The 23,806-nt window shown below is 59.1% G+C and overlaps 1 protein-coding gene across 1 annotated transcript in view; it reads right to left on the reverse strand.

The window, feature by feature from the left end:
• Positions 1 to 23,806, reverse strand: part of CELSR1 (cadherin EGF LAG seven-pass G-type receptor 1) — a 138,348-nt gene that overhangs the window by 79,126 nt on the left and 35,416 nt on the right. Inside the window, exon 2 of the mRNA XM_042948138.1 lies at positions 4,817 to 5,455. Within this exon, the coding sequence (XP_042804072.1) occupies positions 4,817 to 5,455 (639 nt within the window). The remainder of the gene's footprint in view (positions 1 to 4,816; positions 5,456 to 23,806) is intronic.

Consider the following 23,806-nt stretch of genomic DNA (forward strand, 5'->3'; position numbering starts at 1 on the left):
GATAAAACGTGCAGTTGGGGGTAATGTGCATTTTTTTAACAGAATCCAAGAAGTGCCAGAAATGATTTTAAATATTTTCCATGAACAGAAAAGATGATTCGGTTTGTATACCAGAAGTTTCTCTGGCCTTGAGCTTAGGCAGACGTCCTCATCCTGGAGAGTTCCCCACAGGGGGCAGGGTCCCCAGTCCAGGGGAGGCTACCACGGGAGACAGTCGGGACCCCCAGCAGGGGAGGCACAGGGAAGGCCACCATGGGGGACAGTCAGGGGCCCCAGCACAGGGAAGGCCACCACGGGGGACCGTCAGGGGCCCCATCCCTGGGGAGGCCACCATGGGGGGCAGTCAGGACCCCAGCCCAGGGGAGACTACCTTGGGGGACAGTCAGGGCCCCCAGTCCAAGGGAGGCCACCACGGGGGGCAGTCAGGTTCCCTGGAAGGCTCTCACACAGCACAAACGGGACATTCCACCCAGGGGTAGTTAGCACAAAGCTTAAACCCAGCATCACCGAGACTCCTAAGTGGCTACTGACCCAGTGATTCCCAGACTACATCTCTGCTAAGGAGCACCTATTTCGATGCTGAGGAGAACCATTTCGATGCAGTGTCCAGCAGCAGGGACCCCAAGACCCAGGGACGACCAGGTGCTTCACGCTCAGAGACAGGGCTGTTCTCCAGTATTCGCTGAAACACCCTCTGAATCCAGTCAAGCGGCCCAGGGACCTAAAATCATAGGCCCAGAGGGGCGCCTGGGCGGCTCAGTAGGTTAAGCGTCTGACTCTCGGTTTCGGCTCGGGTCGTGATCTCACGGTTTCGTGAGTTCGAGCCCCACGTCGGGCTCTGCGCTGACAGCGTGGAGCCTGCTTGACGTTCTCTGTCTCCGCCCCTTCCCCACTCACGCTCTCTCTGCCTCTCGAAATAAATACACTTAAAACAAATCGTACGCTCAAGAACAAACAGGACCCTACGAAGAAGACTCAGCCAGGGCGGCCAAGGTGGGGGCGCACCCTGACGGTCTAGGTCCCGGGCCACAGCCAGGCCTCCCCTCTGACGGGCAGAGCGCGGAGGAAAGCCTTCCCCCTGCCCCCCGGGCTATCAAAGTCGCTGCCTTCTCAGGAATGTACCCCGTGGGCAGACGTTCATCTGTGATGATAAATCACCTCGTTCTCCGCGACGAGAAGATGCATGTATGGGAGGAGGGGGAGGCCTGCCAGCCCGCGTTCGCACATAGCTGTGCTGAGAACTGGAGCCGGGCCAGCTCTCACACCAGCGGGACAGAGTCATAAATACCTTAGCGCCACCCCGTCCCCCCGCGTCCCCTCCAGCGCAGTGACAAGAGCAGCAGAGGCACTGCTTTGAGCACCGGGCACCGTACAGAAGGAGCCTCCAGGACGCCTCCTCTGGCTACAGGGAGGAACAGGCCAGGCCAGTGAACCCCGACCCCGTGGTGTGTGCATGAGCACTTACTGAGCACCTTCTGTGTGCCCGGTGCTGTGGCCATCCAGTGCCGAGCAGGGGGCGGACGCGGGGAATGGGCACGAGAGGAGGGGACACGTGTGGAGGCAGGGAGGTGACATCCAGGAAGACCTGGGGGAACCTGCACTCATCAGGCAGTCGGTGGCTCTGCGCTCCCGCAGACACGCTGGCGGGACCGCTGTCTGTGTGGGGCCGTCCTCGGCGCATGTGGGCAGCACGTGTGGCCTCCACCCCCCCATCCCACCCCCTGCTGTCCCCGGGGGCAGAATCACCCCGGTTGGAACGGCTGGGCCAGACACTGTGCTGCTCTGCACCTCGGTCTCTCTGCTTACAGACGGGGCCATGTTGCTGATGTGGGGACTAGGGTAAAACATGTGGAATCATCTAGAACAGCACAGCGCACCGAAGGCTGGTGAATATTAGCCCTAAGTTACCGTTGTCCTGAGAGGCAGGGAAATGAGGGGATCACACCGAAGGTGAGAGCAGAGCAACCAACACATAAACACAGCACCGAGGAAGTCAGGAAACCTTCTAGAACCTTCCAGAGCAGGGGATGGCGCTGAGGCAGATTCTGAGGGAGGTGATGGCAGCAGGCAACAGGTGCAGAAGCGAGGATTTGGAAGGATGGGGCGGCGACCTTTGGGGGGATTTAGCCAAAACCAAACCCCGCTGTTCACAACCCAAGACACCGAGGGGCCGAGAACAGACGTCTGCTGAGTTCTAGAGGAAATCAGGACGGCGACCATGATGCCTTCAGCCATAATGTCCTGCTGCTCTCAGAGTGGGGTCACTTGCGGACCCCGACTACCGCCCCAGCGCACAGCCCTCCATCACTGGGGCCTCGGTCCTTCTCTCAGGCCAGCATGGATTTAAGAAAACGCAGGATTGCTGCTGGGGGTGTTTTCTCCAGCACCAAATTCAGGGAGCTTCGCCTGACATTAACTGACACCTTCCTTCATCCAGCCCGTCTCCTGTCCATCGGCAGCACAGGAAGCCGGGGTCCTCCGGGGGCCTTGGGCCGCTTCCAACTTCCCCACGGAGGCCTGGGCTCGGCTTACCCAGGGGCAAGTAACAAAACCCCCTCGACGACAAGGCAGCCTTCAGCACCAGCAAATGAACGCAATTACCTCCCGCAAGAGGAGGGGGGCTTCAAAGGGAGAAAGGGAGAGACGGAGGAAGGGGGACTCAGTCCAAACAATCAGTCTGGGCCCGTCTTATCTCCGAGGGAAACACAGATGATGACTTCAGGGCCAGAGACACTCAGATGAGTCCCACGCCAATCACGGCCTCTCAGCGGATCTTCTGGCAATGACACGCCGGGCCGTTTCCGGTCATTATTTCTCTAGCAATGACTCCCGTGATGAAAACGAAATCTAAGAACTTTGGAAGTCCCTTCCGTGCAGCAGGTCGATCCCTCTTCGGAGAGAATCCACGGGTCCCTAGCAGCCACGGTTTACCCAGCCCAGACATGGCCCTGGGCTTACCTCCGGGACTTCTGGAACCCAGGCCTGCTGCTGTGGCCCCCGAGGCGGAGCTGGTCTCCCCGCTCACCTTAGACCCCATCCTAGGCCTCCATCAGAGCGCAGAGGGTGCCTGAGGGACTGTCCCCTACCTGGTCCCCATTGCCACGTGTCTTGATCAGTGAAAGGGCCAGTCACGCAGACAACCAAAGGTGCCCCACCCGACTGGGCAGGGGCAGGTCTGATGTGTGCAGTGGCCGGGCATACAGTAGGCACTCCATTAATACTCGTGTGGCAAGGGAGTAATTGAACACCAGCTGAGTCCCTAGAGCACACCAGCCCTTTCCCAGGGTCAAGAGCCACAGCATCACCACTTGAAGTCATGGGAGGAAGCACTCCCCGTCTAGGCCACGGGCGAGGGAGGGGGGAGGGGACAGCAGCTCACGGGGGAGGCCTCCCCGTCACCAGCGCTGGCACACCTGGTCAGCCGCTTCAGGAGAAGCCGAGAGCCCAGCTGGTCACGGTGCTCAGGGAAGGAGAGGTCGGGGCACGCCGGGACCGTGTGGTGAGCACCCACCACAACCCAGGGCGGGGAGGAGTGGGGGAGAGGGGAGCCTGGTTCAGGCCTGTGGGCACAGCCAGAGCCCCGACAACGTAGGCAGGAACTGCGGGGGCAGGGGTCTCCTGAGCCTCCCGTCCGGGCCCACCACCATGCCCCAGTGTAGCCAGGAATCCAGGGTTAACACTCCGAGCCAGCGGGGCAGACCCTTCTGGAGCCCCACAAAACAGACGGACAGCCAGCCAGCCACAAACAGGCATGGGGAGGAGGGGAGGACACAGGGCAGGCGGTCAGGTGCCTTTCTTGCCACGCCGTACTCCGGATTATAACCAGGCTGGGGCTCAGACACGGTAAACCCCCACCTCCTCAGGCTGCCAAACGGCCTCTCTCTGGCGCCTTTCCTCCTCTTCTGACTCAGAGCGCCAGGCACGGCCGTCTTCCTCCCACTGTGCCCCCCACCCTGCGTTTACTCTTCCCGCTTAACGCACACCGGCTAATGCCGTTAACCCCTGTGCTAAGCTCCATAAACCGTGCCACGTCCCACACAAGCGGATAACGATTTTTCGGCTGTTTATACTAAACAGGATAACCGGGGCCACAGTCCATACTGGAATCGCGAAGCTACGTCCGGTATGAATGAGGTCCCACCTAATCCTAGACGGCTTCCCCAAAACGCCAGACCGCTCTCAGGCCACCGGAAACTTGTTTTTCAAATGGGCCATGATCTTAGGCAACACGCGATCGAAGGCCAAGGCCAGGACGTGCACACCCGTGCTGCTCTGACTCCCTATTTCTAAACACCCACCGCCGGCTGCCTGGGGAGCAATCCGCCTTCGCGACGAGTCGGGACGTCTCAGGGCAAGTGTACGTTCAAGGCGGAGGAGACGTAACCTCTACAGCGACCACCGGGCGTGAAACACCAACACCGTCTCTCCAGACCCGCGTGACCAGCGGCCCATGATCTCCATGCCAGTCACACTGTTCACAGCAGCCAATTAAACCCAAAGCCCGGAATGAAGTGCCTCCAACCTGAAGCCGCCTAAGGAAGCGCGTGTCATCTCACGCACGTGGCTTTTCAGGTGGCCCTCTCGCCGAATCGCTCTCGGAAAGAGGGCGACTCCCGTCACACGCGGTCAACAGGGGCCTGGGAGGGCTCGTCAGGAAGCCTGCCTCCCGCCCGCCCGCCCGCCCGCCGGCTACGGAGGTGCGGCTCCCGGCGTCACCGCCAAGGCCACGGACTGGCGCCGGCAGGGGGGTGGACCGAGGGAGCCGGCGAGGGCCCCCGCGTGCGACCCCGCCCGGGGCCCGGGGAGCGACACGTACCCGTGAAATCCTGCAGACACTCGCAGGTGTAACCGCCCTCGCGGCTGCGACAGCGGCCGTGGGCGCCGCAGGGGCTGGAGTAGCACAGGTCGATCTCCGTCTCGCAGAAGTCGCCCGTGAAGCCGGGCGGGCAGCGGCAGCGCAGCCCGTTGATGGGGTGGATGGGCCGGAAGAGCACGGTGGTGGAGCTGATGAAGGGCGCCGAGCTGTCGAACTTGAGCACGGACACGCACTTCATGTAGTTCTCGCAGGGCTCCCGCAGGCAGATGTTGTCGTCGAAGGGCAGCACGCGCTGGGCGGACACGGCCGTCAGCAGCGTGCGGTTCAGGTAGATGTGCTCCTGCAGGTCCTCCGACGGGAAGAACTTGTCTCGGACGCCGCCGGGGAGCAAGGCCGAGAAGGTCACGTTCAGGATGTTGGAGCTGACGTCCGTGTCGTTCTGGATGTTGAAGACGAAGACGTCGTCCTTGGTGGTAGACAGCACCGTGGCCACGCCCTCCACGAACAGGGACAGCAGCGGGGAGAGGAACTTCTCCTGCGACATGTTCTCCAGGCGGACGGTGATGCTGTTGGTCAGCATATCGTCCGTGATGATGGTGACCCGCAGGGTGCAGAGCGCGACGACGCTGTGGATGCCATCTGTGGACACAAGGAGGGTCGGGGTCACGCGGGGTCCGGGTCCCCGCCAGCCCCACCCGGGAACGGCCGGCCGAAGCGAGCCCCACGCCCTGCCCCCACCGCGACCGCCGCCTTGACCCCTGCCTTCCGGGCCCCCCATTCCTCTCCCTCCACACCCAGCTTCCCAAAGCACAGCTCCTGTTGAGTCTGTCTTGCTCGAAAGAACCCCGCGCACCCCCAACCACTCAGCAGGACATCCCAGGGCCACCGCGACCCAGCCCCTCGCCACCTGGGTCCCCCGCCTCGCACGCTCCGCTCCAGACACGTGGGGCCACTGAGCCCCCTTCTACCACCTCTGCACCCGTCTCAGACCCCGGGAGCCCCCCACTCTGATCCCACCCGCCCGCAGCCCAGCCCAGACCCCACGGCGTCCAGGATGCTGCCGTCCAGGTACGGCCTTGGTCCACGCCACGTTGAAGGGTTTTCTGTGCTGAGCTGCACCTTATTCATCCCCACGTGCCCAGCACACGGCGGACGCTCGGCAAATGCTGCTTTACAGACACGTACAAGACAGGGCTGCACCTCACCCGACACGGGTCAGCCAACCATGAAACCAGCTACTTAGGATTTTGCGAGACGGGAAAGGGATGGGATGTTTTGGTTAGGCCGTTCTAAGCCCAGAATCAGGGGAGTCACCCAAGGGCTGGTCCCAGGGGCTCTCCCCAGGGTGGTTGTGGGGTGGGACCATCGGCCTTCCCGGCACCCTGACAGGTGCAAGCACCCCCACCCAGGGGGTTTTCACCTGCCTCCCAGGCCCTGCCTCAAATGTGCTATGGGACCCTGAGAAAAACCCAGCAAAGTTCATATCCCTCTGGCTCAGCTCAGATTCTGGGTCCCTGTACCTGTGCCCCCAACGAGCACACCCCCATGGGGCACAGGGCCATCTGTGCAGGCCAGTGAGCCCCTGCCAGGCAAGGACCCTCTCCCACCCTCTCGCAGCCCACGCCTGACGGGCCTCCCCCGCCGAGGGGCAGGAGCCATGGCGGGGAGCCCTTCCCCGCTTGTTTCCAGGAAGCCGGGACCACTGAGAGGGCAGGTCAAATGACGCAATCTGGAGGCCACCTTGTCGCCGTGGCCCCAGCACAGTCCCCATGGAGGCACAAAGCCTAAAACCACGGGGAATAGAGGCATCGAGGCTTCTGCACACTGGGCCTGTTTTCCTCGGGCCCTTGAGAGCCACAAGCCACTTTGGGAGGGACCCCGAGTCACAAAACCTGTCCACACAAGAAAACGTAACTGCTCCCGAGGTCACAGTGCTCCCGGGTGCTCCCTCTGACGACCACAGCAAACCTGAGATCCTGAGAAAATCGGCATCATCCCTGGAGGGGAGCCCAGTTCACCCCAGCGAAGGCACCGCTGCTCAGCAAGCTGGGCACGGAGTGCTGTCACTGCTCCGTCCAGTCCCCATGAAAACCCAGCAGGGCCGAATTCGACAGTGGAAATGATACTGGCATCACCTCGGGGTGGGGAGCCCGCGAGGTGAGGGCTCGTTCTGGCTACAGCTTCAACGGAGCACAAATGGACCGGAGTCAGTGGCCAGACATGCCCGCTGCTCCCGTGCAAAGGGCCGGGGGCCAGAACAGTCAGGAGGAGTAAAGTAAGGCAAAAGAAAGTGGCAAAGCACGTTGTGGCAGAGCGCTGTCCTTTCTTCCCAACCCCACATGCAGGTCGGTCCCCCCCAAGAGGAGCATCTATTCCCCTCCCTGGAATGTGGGCTGGACCTGTAGCAGTCTGGGGTTCCCCTCCCACTGCAGTCATCCTACAATGCCCCCCTCATCATGCCACTCCCTCAGGGCCCCCAGGGGCTTCCAGAATAAAACACACACCTCTTACCCCATCTGGTGGTCCCCCGTGTCCCCATCACCCTCCACCTGCCACCCTGCTCCCTCTTCCTGCCCCAGGGCCTTTGCACACCTTGTCTTCTGCCTAGAGCACCGCCCTCCTTGTTGGCTGGTGGGTGCTTCCTCGGCCATCCAGGTCGCAGCTGAATGTCTCTCATCACAGGGGACCTCCAAGTCCCCCATCTATGCTCTGCCACCGCCTACTTTCCCCACCCAGAAGTGGCATAACCTGATTTTTTGTGGTTTACATCTCTCCCTCCGTGAGCCCATGAGGACTGAGAACCTGCAGGTCTTGACCCTGCTGCACCAGCTGCTGGCACTCAGAAGCTGCCAGATAAACATTCGTGGGAGCGGGGGAGGGGGGGGGGGACACAGGGAGGGAGGGGCAGGGAAGAAGGATGATTTCCAGTCTCACCTCTCAACCCCAAGACACATGTGCGCAAACAGCATCCGAAACTCCATTTTCCCATCGAAGCTATTTTTTTGGTGAGGTCTTCTTTGTTTCCCTTTCTAGCTTTCCACGCTCCTTCTTTCTTTCCTCCCTCCCTCCCCTCTCTTCCCTTCCTTCCTTCCTTCCCTCCCTTTCCATATGCCCACAATCATAATACAAGATACTGGATATTGTTTGCTTACTTTCTGGTGGCACGTGTTACGAAAACATCCTTTTCATCTTAAACCACCCACCCGCGGGCAGCCAGGAGGGCACCGCACCGAGGAATGCCCACGAACAGGGAGCCATGTTCCAAGAACAGACATCTCCGCTCAGGGACAGAGCGGGAACGTGGCCAGAAAATGGCATTAACTATTAACTAACGTCGAACGTGCTGGGAAACAAGACGTGTGCCTCATGTGGATCTCACGGTCAGCTTCTTTCAGACCAGGGATCCTCCTGGACACCCCAGGTTCTGGGAGACAACGGCCTTGCTTTGAACTTATGTCGTCTGGGCTGGGTTCCTAGGCCGCCACAGGCACCTGACTGCCCATACATGGGGCCCGTGGAAACCAACCACAGGGCGCTGCCTGCTAAACCCCAGCGGTGACAGCGGGGCAGATCTGACAGCAGGATGCTAGGGGAAAAACTAGTTACTTTCTCACACAGACCAAAAGAAGCTATTGTACATGAGCCCAGAGATCTATCGGGAAGGAGAGCAAAGTATCGGTGATGTTGACAGTGGTTCTGCCTGAGTCGCTGAATTTGTTTTAAACCAATTTTTATTTTGTTGTATTTTTAATTTGTTTTCGATGTTTATTTTTGAGAGAGACAGAGCATGAGTGGGGGATGGCAGAGGGAGAGGGAGACACGGAATCAGAAGCAGGTACCAGGCTCTGAGCTGTCAGCACAGGGCCCAACGTGGGGCTTAAACCCACAAACCGCGAGATCATGACCTGAGCCGAAGTCGGACGCTCAACTGACTAAGCCACTCAGGTGCCCCTGTTTTACTTTTAAAGTTTATTTATTTATTTTGAGAGAGACAGGGAGAGAGTGCCTAGAGGAGGGGCAGAGAGAGAGGGGGAGGGAGGGAGGGAGAGAGACAGAGACAGAGACAGAGACAGAGAGAGAGAGAGAGAGAATCCCAAGCTGGCTTCTGCACTGTCAGCTCAGAGCCCGACATGGGACTCAAACCCACGAACCGTGAGATCATGACCTGAGCTGAAATCAAGTCAGACGCTCCCGGGCACCCCTGGATTTTTATTTTAGAACAGTTTTAGATTTACAGCAAAACTGAGAAGACAGTACAGAGTTCCCATACACTCGGCACTCAGTTTCCCCTATTACTATTACACGAGTTCCTTAGTTTCACCTCCTGCCCTTTTCCTGGTCTAGGACCCCGTCCAGGACCCCATCCAGGACCCCACACGACAGTTAGCTGTCACATCTCCTTAGCTCCTCTGGGCTGGGACAGCTTCTCTGACTCCCCTTGCTTTGGACGACCCTGACACTTTTTTTTTTTTTTTTTTTAAAGTTTATTTATTATTGAGAGAGAGAGCATGAACAGGGGAGGGACAGAGAGAGGAGGAGACACAGAATCCAAAGCAGGCTCCAGGCTCCGAGCTGACAGCACAGAGCCCGACGCGGGGCTTGAACCCATGAACCGCGAGATCATGACCTCAGCCCAAGTCGGACACTCAGCCGACTGAGCCACCCAGGGGCCCCAACGACCCTGACACTTTTGAGGGCTGAGAGGTCATAGGAATGTCAGGTTGCTGATGTCCGGTGACTTTTACTTTCCTCTCTATACTTCCCCGTATCTTTTTATTTCCCTGCACACACATCCATCGGGTTTATCGTTCAAAAGCCCCTTTTTATTCCGGAAGGCACGGAGCTTGCCGGGGGCTCTCCCCAGCCTGTGCCGCAGGCATTTCTTCCACGGCTGTGAACGACAGCTTCAAGCCAGGGTCGCGGCGCCCCCAAATCCGGCCAGTGCCATTTCCGCTGCTTTCCTTGGCAAACGCGAGTCGCCCCGCTGTCCCCGAGACACAGCAGGAGAGAGACAGAACAGATGGCCAGAACGTGCCACGGCTGCGGGACGCTCACCGGCCGTGTTTCCCGCAAAGCCATCGGCAACGCGAGAGCCTCACGGGTCTCCACGGGGGTCCGGGCCTGTCCACCCCTCTGGCTTTGCTGGAGAGGTTCACCGTCCTCTACGATCACGTCCCTTGTGGCGGGCCCAGACGCTGCGGGGAGAGGTCACGCCGCGGCCTTCAAGGAGCCGGGGGCCTGCCGGGGACACGGGACGGAGCCGCGTTTGCGAGACTTGGTGCCAGGGCGCCCCCGGGAGGCGGCGGGGAGGTGGGTGTCCACGGAGGGATGGCAGTTGTCGCGCAGTTGGAGACGAAACAACTTCTTGGCACACGAAGCGAACAAGAGGCAAGGCCTGGCATGTCATTGGCAGAAGGGTGCGTCAGTGTCCTGGGTGCCACAGGCTACGCGGCTTACACCGCACTTATCCTCGGTCTGGAGGCCAGAAGTCTGAGGTCGAGGTGTCACGGGCTGGTTGCACAGGGAGGCTCCGCGGGAGAGTCTGTCCCCCGGCTCTCTCCCAGCGGCCGGGGGGCCGAGCCACTCCTGGGCCGGCAGGTGCACCTCACCGATCTCCGCCTGGTCGGCCTGGGGCCTCCTCCCCGTGTGGGTCTGTGTCCAGAGTCCCCTCACCGGTCGTTGGGCGAGGGCCCACTCCGAGCCACGGTGACCTCGTCTCAAAGCTTACCTGATCACATCTGCACAGACCCTGTCTCCAAAAAACACCGCATCCGGAGGGTGCCAGTGAGCTTGACCTTGAGGGCACGCTGATCCACCCGGGACAGACGGACATGTAGGGTGGGGGGAGACAGGGCTCCAGAGGCGGATGGAGGTCCTCAGTGCTGCTGGCCTCTGGGGTGGACGCAGGAGAAACACCGCCACGGAGTGAGTGGGCCGTGCACACATGGGGCCCCACCGCTGCCTTCTAACGTCTTGCCCAGTACTACCCCTTCAGTCTTTGTCACGGCCTGCGAGGGACACCCCTGCTGGCCCTCCACAGAGGAGGACACCGAGGAGCAAAGAGGCTGACCAACAGGCCCAGCCGAGGTCCCCTGGGCAGCAAGTGGCAGCCCCGGACTGACGGGACTGAACCCCTACCGATGGTGGATGGGGGCCCGGAGGACTGTTCACCTGGCCTGGGAGGACCTCGCAAGCACACAGAGGAGGAGAAGGCACTTTCTGATCACATGGGGACAGGCAGCTGAAGACAAAGCCGGTGCCAAGAGGGGTCGAGGCCACCCCACCCCAATGCACGCCCCGGGCTCAGGGAGACACCCCCGGTTCCCACGGCAACGCCCTGCCAGGCCTGAAGGGTACAGCCGGAGCCCCAGGGCCCTGGTTGCCAGTCCGGCAGGTTTGAGACAAAGGCTGTATGCCGTCCCTCATCCTGCCCCCCTTCTCCTGAGGCCTCACAACAGGTAGGGCTGCTCGGGGCTCCCACCCGAAGCCGGGGGACTTTGAAGTGGTTTTCAGGAGCCTCCCTAGCGGCATTGGCCGTGTCTCTGAGGCCAGACTGAGGGCAGACAAGAGGGGAGTTGTGTTGCCCTGCTACCCGGAGGGCGTCCGGCTTCTCCTCTCTGGGCGGCAAGAGCCACACCTAGAGCCTTCGTCTCGGGATGCGGGCTCTCCTCGTGGGAACGGGGTGACACGTGTGTGGGGGACAGCGGGGCAAAGGCCAGCGTCAGACCCGGCACGCAGACCGGCCACCAAGAGGCTGTTCCCCCGCCCCGTCCACAGAGGAGGGGCCCTCAGGTGTCTTACCAACATCCAGACGCCCCTCACACGTGCTCTCAACATGCCCAGGGGTCATCTGGCAGTGAACTTGAAGGCAGCCGATGCTGCCGGGCCTGGCGTCAGGGGGTGGGGGGTAAAGACAGCGGAGCCAGCAGCCCCTCCCTCCTCCCCACGTGCCATGTGACCTCAGTCTGACAACCGAGAGGGAGGGTCCTACAACCCCCTAAGGCAGCCCACACTCGGGGTGTCTCCTCCTCTGGAAACTGAGTCCTCCTCACCCCTAGAACTTCCACCACCGCTGCCTTCCCTCTGCGCCTGCCCTGCAGGCCCCACGCCCTCCCCACATCCTGACACCTACCTGGGGGACGGTCACACCCCCACAGAGCCCCCAGCCCCCGGTCACAGCAGGCACCCTCCCCGTTAACCTTGGCAGGTGCTCGGCCCTCTCTCCCTTCAAGCCCCCCCACCCTCACCCCTTCCCTTGGTCCCCCACTTGGGCCGAGCCCACCCGCTCGGAGGGGGCAGCCGGGCTCTGCGGCTCACAACCCCTCCCCAACCCTGACCTCGCTCACCACGTCCAAGCTGCGGGAACCCTCTTGAAGGTGAAATCGTTAACGGGCCCCACAGCCCAAAGGGGAAGGTTTTTGTTCGGCTCCGAGTGGCTCCAGAAGCCGTGGGCTGAGACGTGGCGAAAGGGCGCTCTGGTCGAGATAAGGAGCCTCCAGCTAAGAGCTGGGAGTTGGTTCCTCGAACAGTTAACCAGAGAATTAACAGATGACCCAGGGTCCCACTCCCTGGCGGAATTCGAAAGACTTGAAAACGTGTATCTACACCAAAACTCACGCACGAATAACAACATCAGTCACAACGGCCACGAAGGGGGAAACCCGAGTGTCCAGCAACAGACGAGCGGATAGACACAACGCATATGTCCACAACGCACGTGGTATCGTTCGGCCCTAAAAAGGAATTCAGGCCACAACACGGGTAAATCTCAAACACTGTGCTCAGTGAAGAAGTCGGGTGGAGGGCGGGGGGCGCCTGGATGGCTCAGTTGGTTAAGTGGCAGACTCTTGATTTCTGCTCAGGTCATGATCTTGCAGTTTGTGAGTTCGAGCCCCGCATCAGGCTCTGTGCTGACAGAGCAGAGCCTGCCTAAGATTCCTCCCCTTTCTTCTCTCTCTCTTCTCAAAATAAATACACATTAAAAAAAAAAAAGTCAGGGGGCGCCTGGGTGGCTCAGTCGGTTAAGCGTCGGACTTCAGCTCAGGTCACGATCTCGCGGTCCGTGAGTTCGAGCCCCGCGTCGGGCTCTGGGCTGATGGCTCGGAGCCTGGAGCCTGCTTCCGATTCTGTGTCTCCCTCTCTCTCTGCCCCTCCCCAGTTCATGCTCTGTCTCTCTCTGTCCCAAAAATAAATAAACGTTAAAAAAATTGGAAAAAAAAAAAAAAAGTCAGAAGGAAAGGGCCACATATTGTATGATTTTATTTCTAGGAAATTTCTGGATCAGGTGGAACCATAGAGACAGAAACCGAACTGGGGGTGCCGAGGCAACGGGCAGTGAGTGCCGGATGGGCACAGGCCTTCTGGCGGGGGACAGACGTGTGCAGAGCTGGGAGGCGGGGCGGATGCACGACACTGAGAACGTACCGAGCCCCACTGAGCTGTCCACCCTGACGCGGACACTTTCTTTCTTTTCTTTCTTTCTTTTTATCATTTTTTTAAATGTTTATTTCTTTTTGAGCCAGAGAGAGACAGAGCTAGCGGGAGAGGGGCAGAGAGAGAGGGAGACACAGGATCCGAAGCAGGCTCCAGGTTCCAAGCTGTCAGCACACAGCCCGATGCGGGGCTCGAATTCACGAACTGTGAGATCATGACCTGAGCCAAAGTTGGAAGCTTAACCGACTGAGCCACCCAGGCACCCCTAATTTTTTTTTTTAATTTTTGTTTTTTAACATTTATTTATTTTTGAAAGAGAGGAGAGAGAGAGAGAGAGCGTGTGAGCGAGAGCGAGAGCAAGCAAGCAGGGGAGGCGCAGAGAGAGAGGGAGACACAGAATACAAAGCAGGCTCCAGGCTCCGAGCTGTCGGCACAGAGCCCGACGCGGGGCTCGAACTCACGAACCTCGAGATCGTGACCTGAGCTGAAGTCGGACGCTCAACCGACTGAGCCACAGGCGCCTCCTGGACACTTTCATGTGCTCTGAATTTTGCCTCGGTTAAAACAGAAGTAAAAACAAGAGTGAAGGACGCAATAAAAATCTGCTTTATTTTGCACGATGTTATCCAAAGGTGGGGAAAATATCAAGGAAGATATTTGCTCTGGCTAAGTAAGGTTAATGCTAAAGGGGGTTGGGGAGTGGAATATTTTAAAAGGCACTTCAAGAACGATTTCCTTAAAGCCGAGCCATGAACCAAGTCAGGGGAGAGGAGTGGAGGGCGCCCGGAAGCCGCCGTGGCCTGCGGGCCGGAAGGAGCCGTCTCCCATGGAGACGCCTTGTAACCGCCGGGGTGGGGCCTCACCCAAGGGGGTGCAGAGCCGCAGGGAAAACACGGGCGCCTCCGGCTTCTCCGGGATCGCCCAGAATTTCTCCCGGGAACATTTGTTGCCCTGCTTTTCGTTTATTCCAAGGACCGACTGCACAATGCGGGGACAGGAGTCCAGAATTCTGACCGCACGGAGACGCACGCTGGTGACCCTGTCCCGAAACAGGCTGTTTTGGGGCCAGGAGGGAAGCAGCGGGGCAGGGGCGCCAGCTCCCAGGCAGGCTTCACGCCTGTCCCAACCAAAAGTGCCCGGGACACTGCGGACGGCCGCTGGGGACAGCTCACACGCGGTCAACAAGCCCGCTTAAGGAAGCCACACCAATGTTTCCAGACTCTTCTTCCAGCGATGAACTAGGAGCCCGGCAGCATCTGGGCTCCGGGCTCAGTGCCCTGTGGCTGCCGGGCCGGCCCGAGGCCCCCATGCCAACAGGCACCCATCCAGGGCTCCCCTCGGCCAGCGGGGCCAGCGGAAAGCCTGCCCAGACCCGCCCTCCTTCCCCACTGGAGCCCGAAAGGCCACCCTTCTGCCCCCTTCCAAGGAAATCCTAGGAAAACCGGCAAAGAGTTCCCTGAGGCAAAGATTAAACACCAACTGTGTCTGAGAGAGCTGGAGTGCCTTGTCTTGTTCTCAAACGACACCCTCCAGCAAGACCATGTGGCCCCTGACGCCCGCCCAGCGACACCGCCACATTCTCCAGCCCTGGACACAGCAAGGACACCAGCCCAACCCGGCCCGCCCACTGGCCACGGAGCCCAGGGGCCTGCGCACACCTACCCGGCCGCCCGCAAGCGGTCCACCCCTAGCCCACAGACTGGGGGGGGGACAGGAGCCAGCCTGGAACATTCCAGGCTCTGGGCCATCCACGGCCCCGCCGGGCGGACGCCTCCTCACGCTCCTGCTCCAGCCACGGGATGGTCACAGTGGCCGGCGACCCTCGGCCTCCCTGCCGGTGGGTAACGTGTGTGTGAGTGCACACGCGTCCCCCTCCCTCCCTGGCTCCTCTTCTGAGCTGGACTGCTGTGCACACGCACCTGCTCCCACAGCTTCACGTAACACCGGAGGTTTCTATTTCCCCAACCAACATTGGGCTGCACTCGCATTTGGCCCTCGACCCCCACGCTCACCAGCAGGGCCTCTGAAATTCTGACCGTCCCCAGGAAGCACTGGTGATGAAGGTTAGGGCCGCCCCGAGCCCCAAGTCCTTCAGTCCCTCCAGTCCCTGCGGAACAGGAAGGCCACCACATGTTGTTTAGAAAGCATATGTGCATCTCAATAGAGAAAAAGATTCAATAAGATTCTGTAATCCTTCATAATAAAGACTTTTGGGGTGCCTGGGGGCTCAGTCGGTTAAGCGACCGACCCTAGATTTTGGCTCAGGCCGTGATCTCACGGTTTGTGAGTTTAAGCCCTGAGTCGTCAGGCTCACCGCTGTCAGCATGGAGCCTGCTTGGGATTCTCTCTCTCTCCCTCTCTCTGTCCTCCTCTCTCTCAGAAAAAAACAAACTTTAGAGACTCTTGACAAACACAGAAGAGACTGGTGCTTCCTTTAAACCACTGAAGGGCGTCTATAAAGCCCCAACAGCAAACACAGTACTCACCAGCGGTCCCCACCGCCACCATTTCCCTCCATACTGTGTCGGAGGCCAAGGTGGGTGCAAGAGAATGAATGAATGAACGATACGCCGAATGAATGAATGGAAAGGAAGATGAACTCATCACAGGTATGAGTGCCAACACAGACAACACCAAAGGCTCCACAGACAACCTGTGAGAATGCACACGAGCACTCAGCAAGGCGGCGAGAGAGAAGGGCATGGCGCGTCCTCAGGCCAGTCTCGTCAAATGTAATTGTTAATGTATCTTGTATAACGGCAGCAAAATTACATCGCGCTTAAGCATAAACCTAATAGGGGTGCCTGGGTGGCTCAGTCAGTTGAACGTCCAACTTCGGCCCAGGTCATGATCTCGCAGTTCGTGGGTTCGAGCCCCGCGTCGGGCTCTGTGCCGACAGCTCGGAGCCTGGAGCCTGCTTCGGATTCTGTGTCTCCCTCTCTCTCTTCCCCCACCCCCACTCGCATTCATTCTGTCTCCCTTTGTCTCTCAAAAATGAAAAACATTTTTAAAAATTTATTAAAAAATAATAAACCTAATAGGGGCTCCTGGGTGGCTCAGTCAGTTGAGCATCCAACTCTTTTTTTTTTTTATTTTTTTTTTATGTTTATTTATTTTTGAGAGAGAGAGAGACAGAGTGTGAGCATGGGAGGGTCGGAGAGAGAGAGGGAGACACAGAATCCGAAGCAGGCTCCAGGCTCTGAACTGACAGCACAGAGCCCAACAGGGGGCTGAAACTCACCAACAGTGAGATCATGACCTGGGCTGAAGTTGACAGTTAACCGACTGAGCCACCCAGATGTCCCCCCAAAAAACCTCATTTTAAAAATCAGTGACGAGGGGCGCCTGGGTGGCTCAGTCGGTTAAGTGTCCAACTTCGGCTCAGGTCATGATCTTGTGGTTCACGAGTTCGAGCCCCGCATCGGGCTCTGTGCTGACAGCTCGGAGCCTGGAGCCTGCTTCGGATTCTGCGTCTCCCTCTCTCTCTGACCCTCCCCCCATTCATGCTCTGTCTCTCTCTGTCTCAAAAATAAATAAACGTTAAAAAAAATTAAGTAAATAAAAAATAAAAAAAATAAAAATCAATGACGAGACAAGCCACAAACCGAAACGTCTTTGAGCCTCAAACAAATAAAAAGATGGGCCAACGTCATTAGTAATCTGAAAAATGCACATGGAAACCACAGGGAGATGTGATTTTACACCCACCAGGTTGGCAAAAATTAAGAAACCGGGCCCCAACAGGTGGCAGAGAGGACAAGCAAGGAGAGGAAGGCTGGTTCATTGCCGGTGGGAAGGTGAGCTGGTCCAGTCACCCTGCAAAACACCTGTTGCTACCTGAGTGTGCAACATTCCCTTGCCCCACGGCCTGCGATTCCACACAGGGAACACACGGCAGGGGAGGCCACGCCCTCACGGGCCAGGAGACGTCCACAAGAACGCCCAAGCAGCAGAAGAGACCGACTGAGGATGACAGGTTCACAGAACGGAAGACCGTGCAATGGTGACAATGACTCGACCGTAACTGGGGAACACCGACATGGCACTAAGGGAAAAAGTAGGGCTGTAGATGACATTCAAGATGGCCCCTTTATACAAATGCCAGAAACAGCCACAGCGTAACGAGACAGGTCCAGGGTCCTTGATTTTCTGAAACCCTGAGATAAGACAGTTCTGGAATTTCGAATCTGTGACGAGGTTGTATCCCGACTTACATAACCGCAGAGCCGACGATCAAATCCAAAATACGTGTTTTTATATCACACGCGCATGCGGTTTGACCATATTTGGTATATTTGAACTCTTCCAAAACAATAGAAATTCTTTAGAAGTGGTACAGGGGACTACTAACCAAAGGAAAGAGGCAGAGGGGTTTCTGGCTTCAATGACGGCGGCGGGGGCGGCGAGTAGGACACTGTTCCCAGAGATAGGACGCTCAGAAAGGACGTGAGGTTTTCCCTCTGTCTGGGACTCGGGGGCTTGAAGAACGTGGTGGCCCAAAAAAACGGGCATGGATACTTCAACAACCCCCCACCAAGAGGCGACGCCTGTGTCCCTTTCCTGTTGAATGCAGGTGGGCTTAGGACAGCTTTAACCAACAGAGGAGGGCAGAGCGCTGCCCCGTGACACCTAGGCCACAAACGGTTGGTCATTAAAGGCCCTAGGCTTCTGCCTGGCTCTCGCAGACACTCGCTGTGAGACGGTCCTGCCCTGCCGCTCACCTTTGTGACCTTGGGCAAGTTCCTGAACCTCCCGTGCCTCAGTTTCCTCAACAGTAAAAGCAGGGTGATGGGATCTCCTGCACCCCAGAGATGTGTGACGACTTCAAGAGCCACACTGCGAGATTCCACTGCCCAGTGGCAAGGAACGTGGGGCCCAGAGAGGCTCAGGGGCTGTGCCCAGGGCACACAGCCTTCGGAAGATGGGGATACAGGCTGCAACCTTCCCGCTACGGCACAGGGAGGAGGCCTGGCAGCCCGCACGTGTCTAGTCTCCCGAACGCTTTACAGAGAGAAAATAATTATTAACTGTAGAGGCTTAATGAGGAGAGGGAGCTGTAAGAATGTCTAATACCAATAATTTGTACCTATTTAAGAGCAAATGTGCAACAACATAGGCAACTGGGACCCACAGCATCAGATATGCTTCCTTTTATTCTGGGGAAGCACAACTGAGCACAGGGCGCTCGAGGCAAGACAGAAATCAAAATGTCCTCAGGGCTCCCAGACCCTGGCCCAACTGGGGTGCACCTGTGGGCTCCCAGACCCTGGCCCAGCTGGGGCACACCTGTGGGGAAAAACCACCGAGAGCCTTCAGTCCAGAAACCCAGGGGTGTGGGCGGAGAGAAAAGGAGGTGCGGGTGAGCCAGCTGAGGTGGTGGGGAGCTGGTCAGGGGACCCGGCGTGCCCACGGCCCTCCCACCCTGGCTGCTCAGTCCCCTGCTGGGCGCAAGACCTTGCCCCTACACCGGCCTGGGGTAGCAGCTGCCTGCCACGGGCTTAGCCTTGTTCAAGAGACCACAGGGCATCCAGACCACAGGGCCACCCTCTTGGCCCCTAAATGTCTCCCCACTCAGGGGCCCTGAAGTCCCTTCCAGAATAATTTTACAGAGACCTCTTTTGAAATGCAAATAGCACTGAGAGGCTATAATAAACCCCTGACCCCTTGATGGGTTGGCTCCTCAAGTCAAAGGGCCGGGGGCAGCCCAGGACTCCCCACGGGACAAAGGGCAGCTTTGCTCACACACCAAGAATCCCATCGGTCACTCCCTGCTCCACCTGCTCTGGCCAGGCACGGGGGTTCTGCTCACGGCGTCCCCAGGCCCGTGGGAGATGCTGGCGGGAGCGCCGTGAGCTCACCCACATGCTGCCCGGGGGGACCGAAGAGCCCAGTCACCCACCACCATCAACAGATCATTTCCAGGGACCCCCCTGCCCCCTCCAGCTGAGTGAAGAGCTGACAAATCATTTTCTTTTGGAGAAAAGATCAAATATTGGCCCAGACGTCTATTAATTTGCAACTCACAACTGCCGAGAACAGAAAAGCAAGGATTTTTTTTTTTCCTGGTTAAATATTTGCTAAGAAAATTCCGATCCTAAATTTCAAGAGTCTGCTTTCGCATGACATTAGCAAGGTAGCACGCTGTGGTTTCGATCATTAACCAGGAAGCCTTGTGGAGGAAGCAGGAGAGAAGTCACAGCACCCTCGCGGGGAACATAAATCTTCCAGCAAATCAAGAAAGCCGAGCATCTTAAGCACCCTTTCCCTCCCGTCTCCCCTCCGTCCTTCGTGTGCTTCTTCAGCGGAGTCTTTTAATTACTTTCCTTGGGCTTCCTTCCCCTCCATCCAGATGGTGAAATGAGTCTCCAGTATTCACAGAGCAGGACAAAGATACTTTCCACCTCGCATTTGCTTCTGGCGGGAGACAAGCCTCCTTCCTCATATTTGCTCGGTGGCCCCCCTCTGTGGCCTTTGTTAGCAGCCCCCCCCACTCCCATCCCCTGAAATTAATGAGCCGCGGGCCTATTCTGGAGTCGGCGAGCGAGCGCATTCAAGAAAGACTCAAAGCGCGCTAAGCAGCTTCCGTCTGGCTCGTTATCGGGGAGGCTCGAGGAGAGGGAACATCTCAAGTGAAGCTCAAAATAACGTGTGGCCAGCTGACGCCCCGTCCCCTGTAACCTGCCCCGGGTCGGAGCGTCTCCAAATCGGAGAGCAGCGCATCTCCGAGACGGGCGGCTGACCCGGCTCGTCGTCCACTTCCATCCACGACCGCACCGTCTGTGCTCGCCGGGCCCCGTGCAGTCCCCCCGGGGAACGCCGGGCCCCACAGTCCAGGGAACGGGCCGGAGCCGGGGCGACCAGCGGCCGCCCTCGGGCAGAGGGAGAAAACGGAACCGTTTTCTGCCTCTGTGAACCACAGTCGGCCTTTAGGACGACGACGGCCTTCTCTGCTCTCAACACGACCTCACACGGCCACACGTCAGGACACGGTCCGGTAGGAATGTCCCGAGATGCATCCTGGGCGGAGTTTTCCCCCACGCCCACCTGCCGGCCCCGTTCCCTAAAGGCCGTGGGGTCTCACCTCTGCTCCCCACCTGTGGGCCTCCTGGCTCTCCACCAAGCACCTCCCGCCTCCGGCCCCCGCCCTCCTCCGCACGATGCCTCCCTCACTCTCACACGCACACACGCTAACCACTCCCGGGCACACATACACGCTGCACGCTCACAGGCGCACTCACACTGTTGCAGAACGCCAGCTCCAAGTTGGCTCTGGCGCCTTCCGCGTGGGTCTGAACGGATGCAGAGATCAGGCTAATAGCAGATATCCTATTATTAAGCGATTGAGACACGACTTACAAGTAACAAATTGGACTTCCCTCGTGCGGCGCCCCAAGGTCCCGATGCAGAAGTTCGCGCAGGGGTCACCGCAGCCGACGACGCTTACAAGCTTGTTTACGATGAAAAATTATTGGGCATGATAAATCTTTTTAACGATCCTAATCTGCAACCCAAACTCAAATTAACTAATTAAAACTGTTGCCACTCATTAATTCAACAAACATTGCGGCCTTCTGTGAGCCAGGCCCCGATCCAGGGGCGCCAAGGGGAAAGACCGAGTCTTGCCCTCGAGGCAGTCTTGCCCTCCTCAGCCTCAGGGAGGGAGGTGACAGCGGGGGCCACAGACAATTCGGGTGGGAAGTGCCATGGGGGGGGGGGGCGTCCAGGGTAAGAATGAAGGTGTGGGGCGGGGGGCGCCTGGGTGGCTCAGTCAGTTAAGCGTCCGACTTCGGCTCAGGTCATGATCTCAAAGTTCGTGGGTTCGAGCCCCGCGTCGGGCTCTGTGCTGACGGCTTGGAGCCTGGAGCCTGCTTCGGATTCTGTGTCTCCAGCTCTCTCTCTGTCCCTCCCCTGCTCATGCTCTGTCCCTCTCTCTCAAAAATAAACATTAAAAAAAAAAAAAGAAAAGAATGAAGGTGTGGAAGGAAGAGGGGTGCCAGGATACTGGTGGGGGTGGGGGGGAGGGATTTCAGGGTGCTGGTGGGGGGGAGGGGTGCCAGGGCGCTGGTGGGGGAGGGGAGGGGATGCCAGGGTGCTGGTGGGGTGGAGGGAGGGAAGAGGGGTGCCAGGGAGCTAGTGCGGGTGGGAGGAAGAGGCGTGTGGGGTGCTGGTAGGGGAGGGGAGAGGGGTGCCAGAGTGCTGGGAGGTGTAAGGGGGAGGGGTGTCAGAGTACTGGTGGGGTGAGGGGTGCCAGGGTGCTGGGGGGGGCTGGGGAGAGGGGTGCCGGAGTGCCGGGAGGGCTGGAGGGAGGGGTGCCAGGGTGCTGGAGGGGCCTGGGGAGAGGGGTGCCGGAGTGCCAGGGTGCTGGGGGGGCTGGGGAGAGGGGTGCCAGAGAGCTGGGGGTGCTCGGGGGAGGGCGTCAGAGCTGGTGGCTGGAGGGGCAGGAGCCACCGTGAGCCTCAGCAATGAAGGCTGGTGGTCAGCTCGCTCAGAGCTGGTATCCGTCCCTGTAATGTCACTGCCCCTGGTGACAAAGGGAGCCCGGCATGCCCTCTCTCCCAGAGGCACTCACAGGAGAGCTACGCCGCAGGCCCGCACCCTCCCCGCTGGGCCTCGAGGGGCACATGGCCGGTGGGGACACAGGGATGGCCTGGGAGGCCGAAGCAGCAGGTGGGTCTGGGGGACGTGGCCACCGTGTCCTATGAAGGAGCCCAGCCTTCCCTGTTCCAGAGCCTCGGCCCGTGACGGTCACCTACGAGGACCCACGTGCAGCCAGGAGAATGCGTGTGCAGCATCCACAGGGGCACCAGTGAACCACATGCGCTCACGTGTGCGTGCACGTGTGCCTGCCTGAGCGTGTGCACGTGCACATGCGTGTGGACCCAGTGGGACTGTTAGGGAGACGTGGCTTTACTTGCCAGAGTCCCCAACTCCGAGGGGCGAGTGGGCACAGGGAGGTGGGTCTCCTGCACCGCCCACACGCCTCCCCAGTCCCGCCGCAGCAGGAACTTTCCAGAAACAGCGTTTGCTGCTGAAGAGAGGAGACTGCTCCTTCGCCCTGCGGTGGCCCTTTTCAGCATGTGACATCTGGGGTCACCGTGGCAGGAAGGGATAAATCGGCTCAGGCCCCCAGAAGGGCCCACACCCCACGCAGCCAGGGCCAGGCCGCTTTCCTGGGGGTCGTACGCGGTCCTGGAGGAACGGCCAGGAACCGAGCTCTTCCGAAGCGAATAATTGTAACCAGTCTCAGGGAAGGCCTAATTGCGTTCTCTTTGCTCGGAATTTCTCACCAGCAAGTGGCTGTTGTTCCAGTTCCTCAGGCTGCCACGCCAAAAGTGCCAGCCGGTAACTGTCTCAGGGTTACTTCTGGGTGTGGGTGGCGTGCATTCTGACGTGGTCCTTTAACGATTAACCTGAGGCCCGGCTTTCCCACTGCTTCTGCTCTGGGGACAGAGCAAAACGCCATCTATCGCCACCGCCGTGAAGGCTGTGCGGACGGCAGGAGGACAGGGGCCTGAGCTCCGGGCCCCCCCACCTTTGCAGGTGCAGGGTGGCCGTCGCACTCTTTCTCACCCGGGGGGCAGCCACCGCTCGGCTTCTGAGGGACCTCCGCTGCCCCAGCCTCCCCAAAACTCAGAGATGATCGCCAGCCCAGGCCTCTTCAGGCCAACAGAGGCCAGCGCTCGGACCAGGCCTGGGTTTCTCTCTTAAGCCCTCAGAACAGCTTTCGGTCCGTCCAGGAAAATGCTCGAGTTTCCTACCCTCCGTGGCCTCCAGGTTCCAAGGACAGCAAGGTCTCTGGCCCGGCCTGGTCAGCATGAGAGCAGGCCCTTCCTTCCCCTCGAGGCTCGGCCTCACATCCTGCAGGGCTGAGCTGGCCACAAGGGAGGCTCTCCAGAACCGCTGGGCTCCCGTGTGCCCCTCAGACTCACGGGGTCCGCACACGAATTCACATCTGATGAGACAAGACCTGAGAACAGAGTCTCCAGGGTCCCCAGGAGCGCCGAGCCAAGCTGGGCTCCAGAAACCCCCCACCCGTAGCCTCCGTCCACACACTCCTGTTCTCCGTCTAAAGGTTTGAGTCACCTTGAGAGATGGAGCAAGGACACTCTCCTGGCCACTCTCGGGTCACGATCATGTCAACACCTTGGAGACGTGACCTGGAAGTGAAAGAGCCACTTCATGTGGCACCAGCGGCAGCCCACAGACGTGGGGGGCTGGGATTCCCTTTTAAACGACAGAAGGGGGCGCCTGGGTGGCTCAGCTGGTTAAGCTCCGACTTCGGCTCAAGTCATGATCTCACGGTCTGTGAGTTCGAGCCCCGTGTTGGGCTCTGTGCTGACAGCTCGGAGCCTGGAACCTGCTTGGCATTCTGTGTCTCCCTCTCTCTCTGCCCCCTCTATACTGGACAACCTGGGAGGGAGAAGGGAGGAGAAGGGGACGGAGAGTCGCTGTAACCCGTGACGGCCAAAGCTGGACGTCCACTCCAGGACGCCTCCCCGGCTCCGGGCGGATCCTGGGGTGCGGGCACCCCTGTTCGTTCCGGAACGAGGCTGACCC

This window comes from Panthera leo, chromosome B4, assembly GCF_018350215.1.
Source record: "Panthera leo isolate Ple1 chromosome B4, P.leo_Ple1_pat1.1, whole genome shotgun sequence".
Taxonomy (NCBI): Eukaryota; Metazoa; Chordata; class Mammalia; order Carnivora; family Felidae; genus Panthera; species Panthera leo.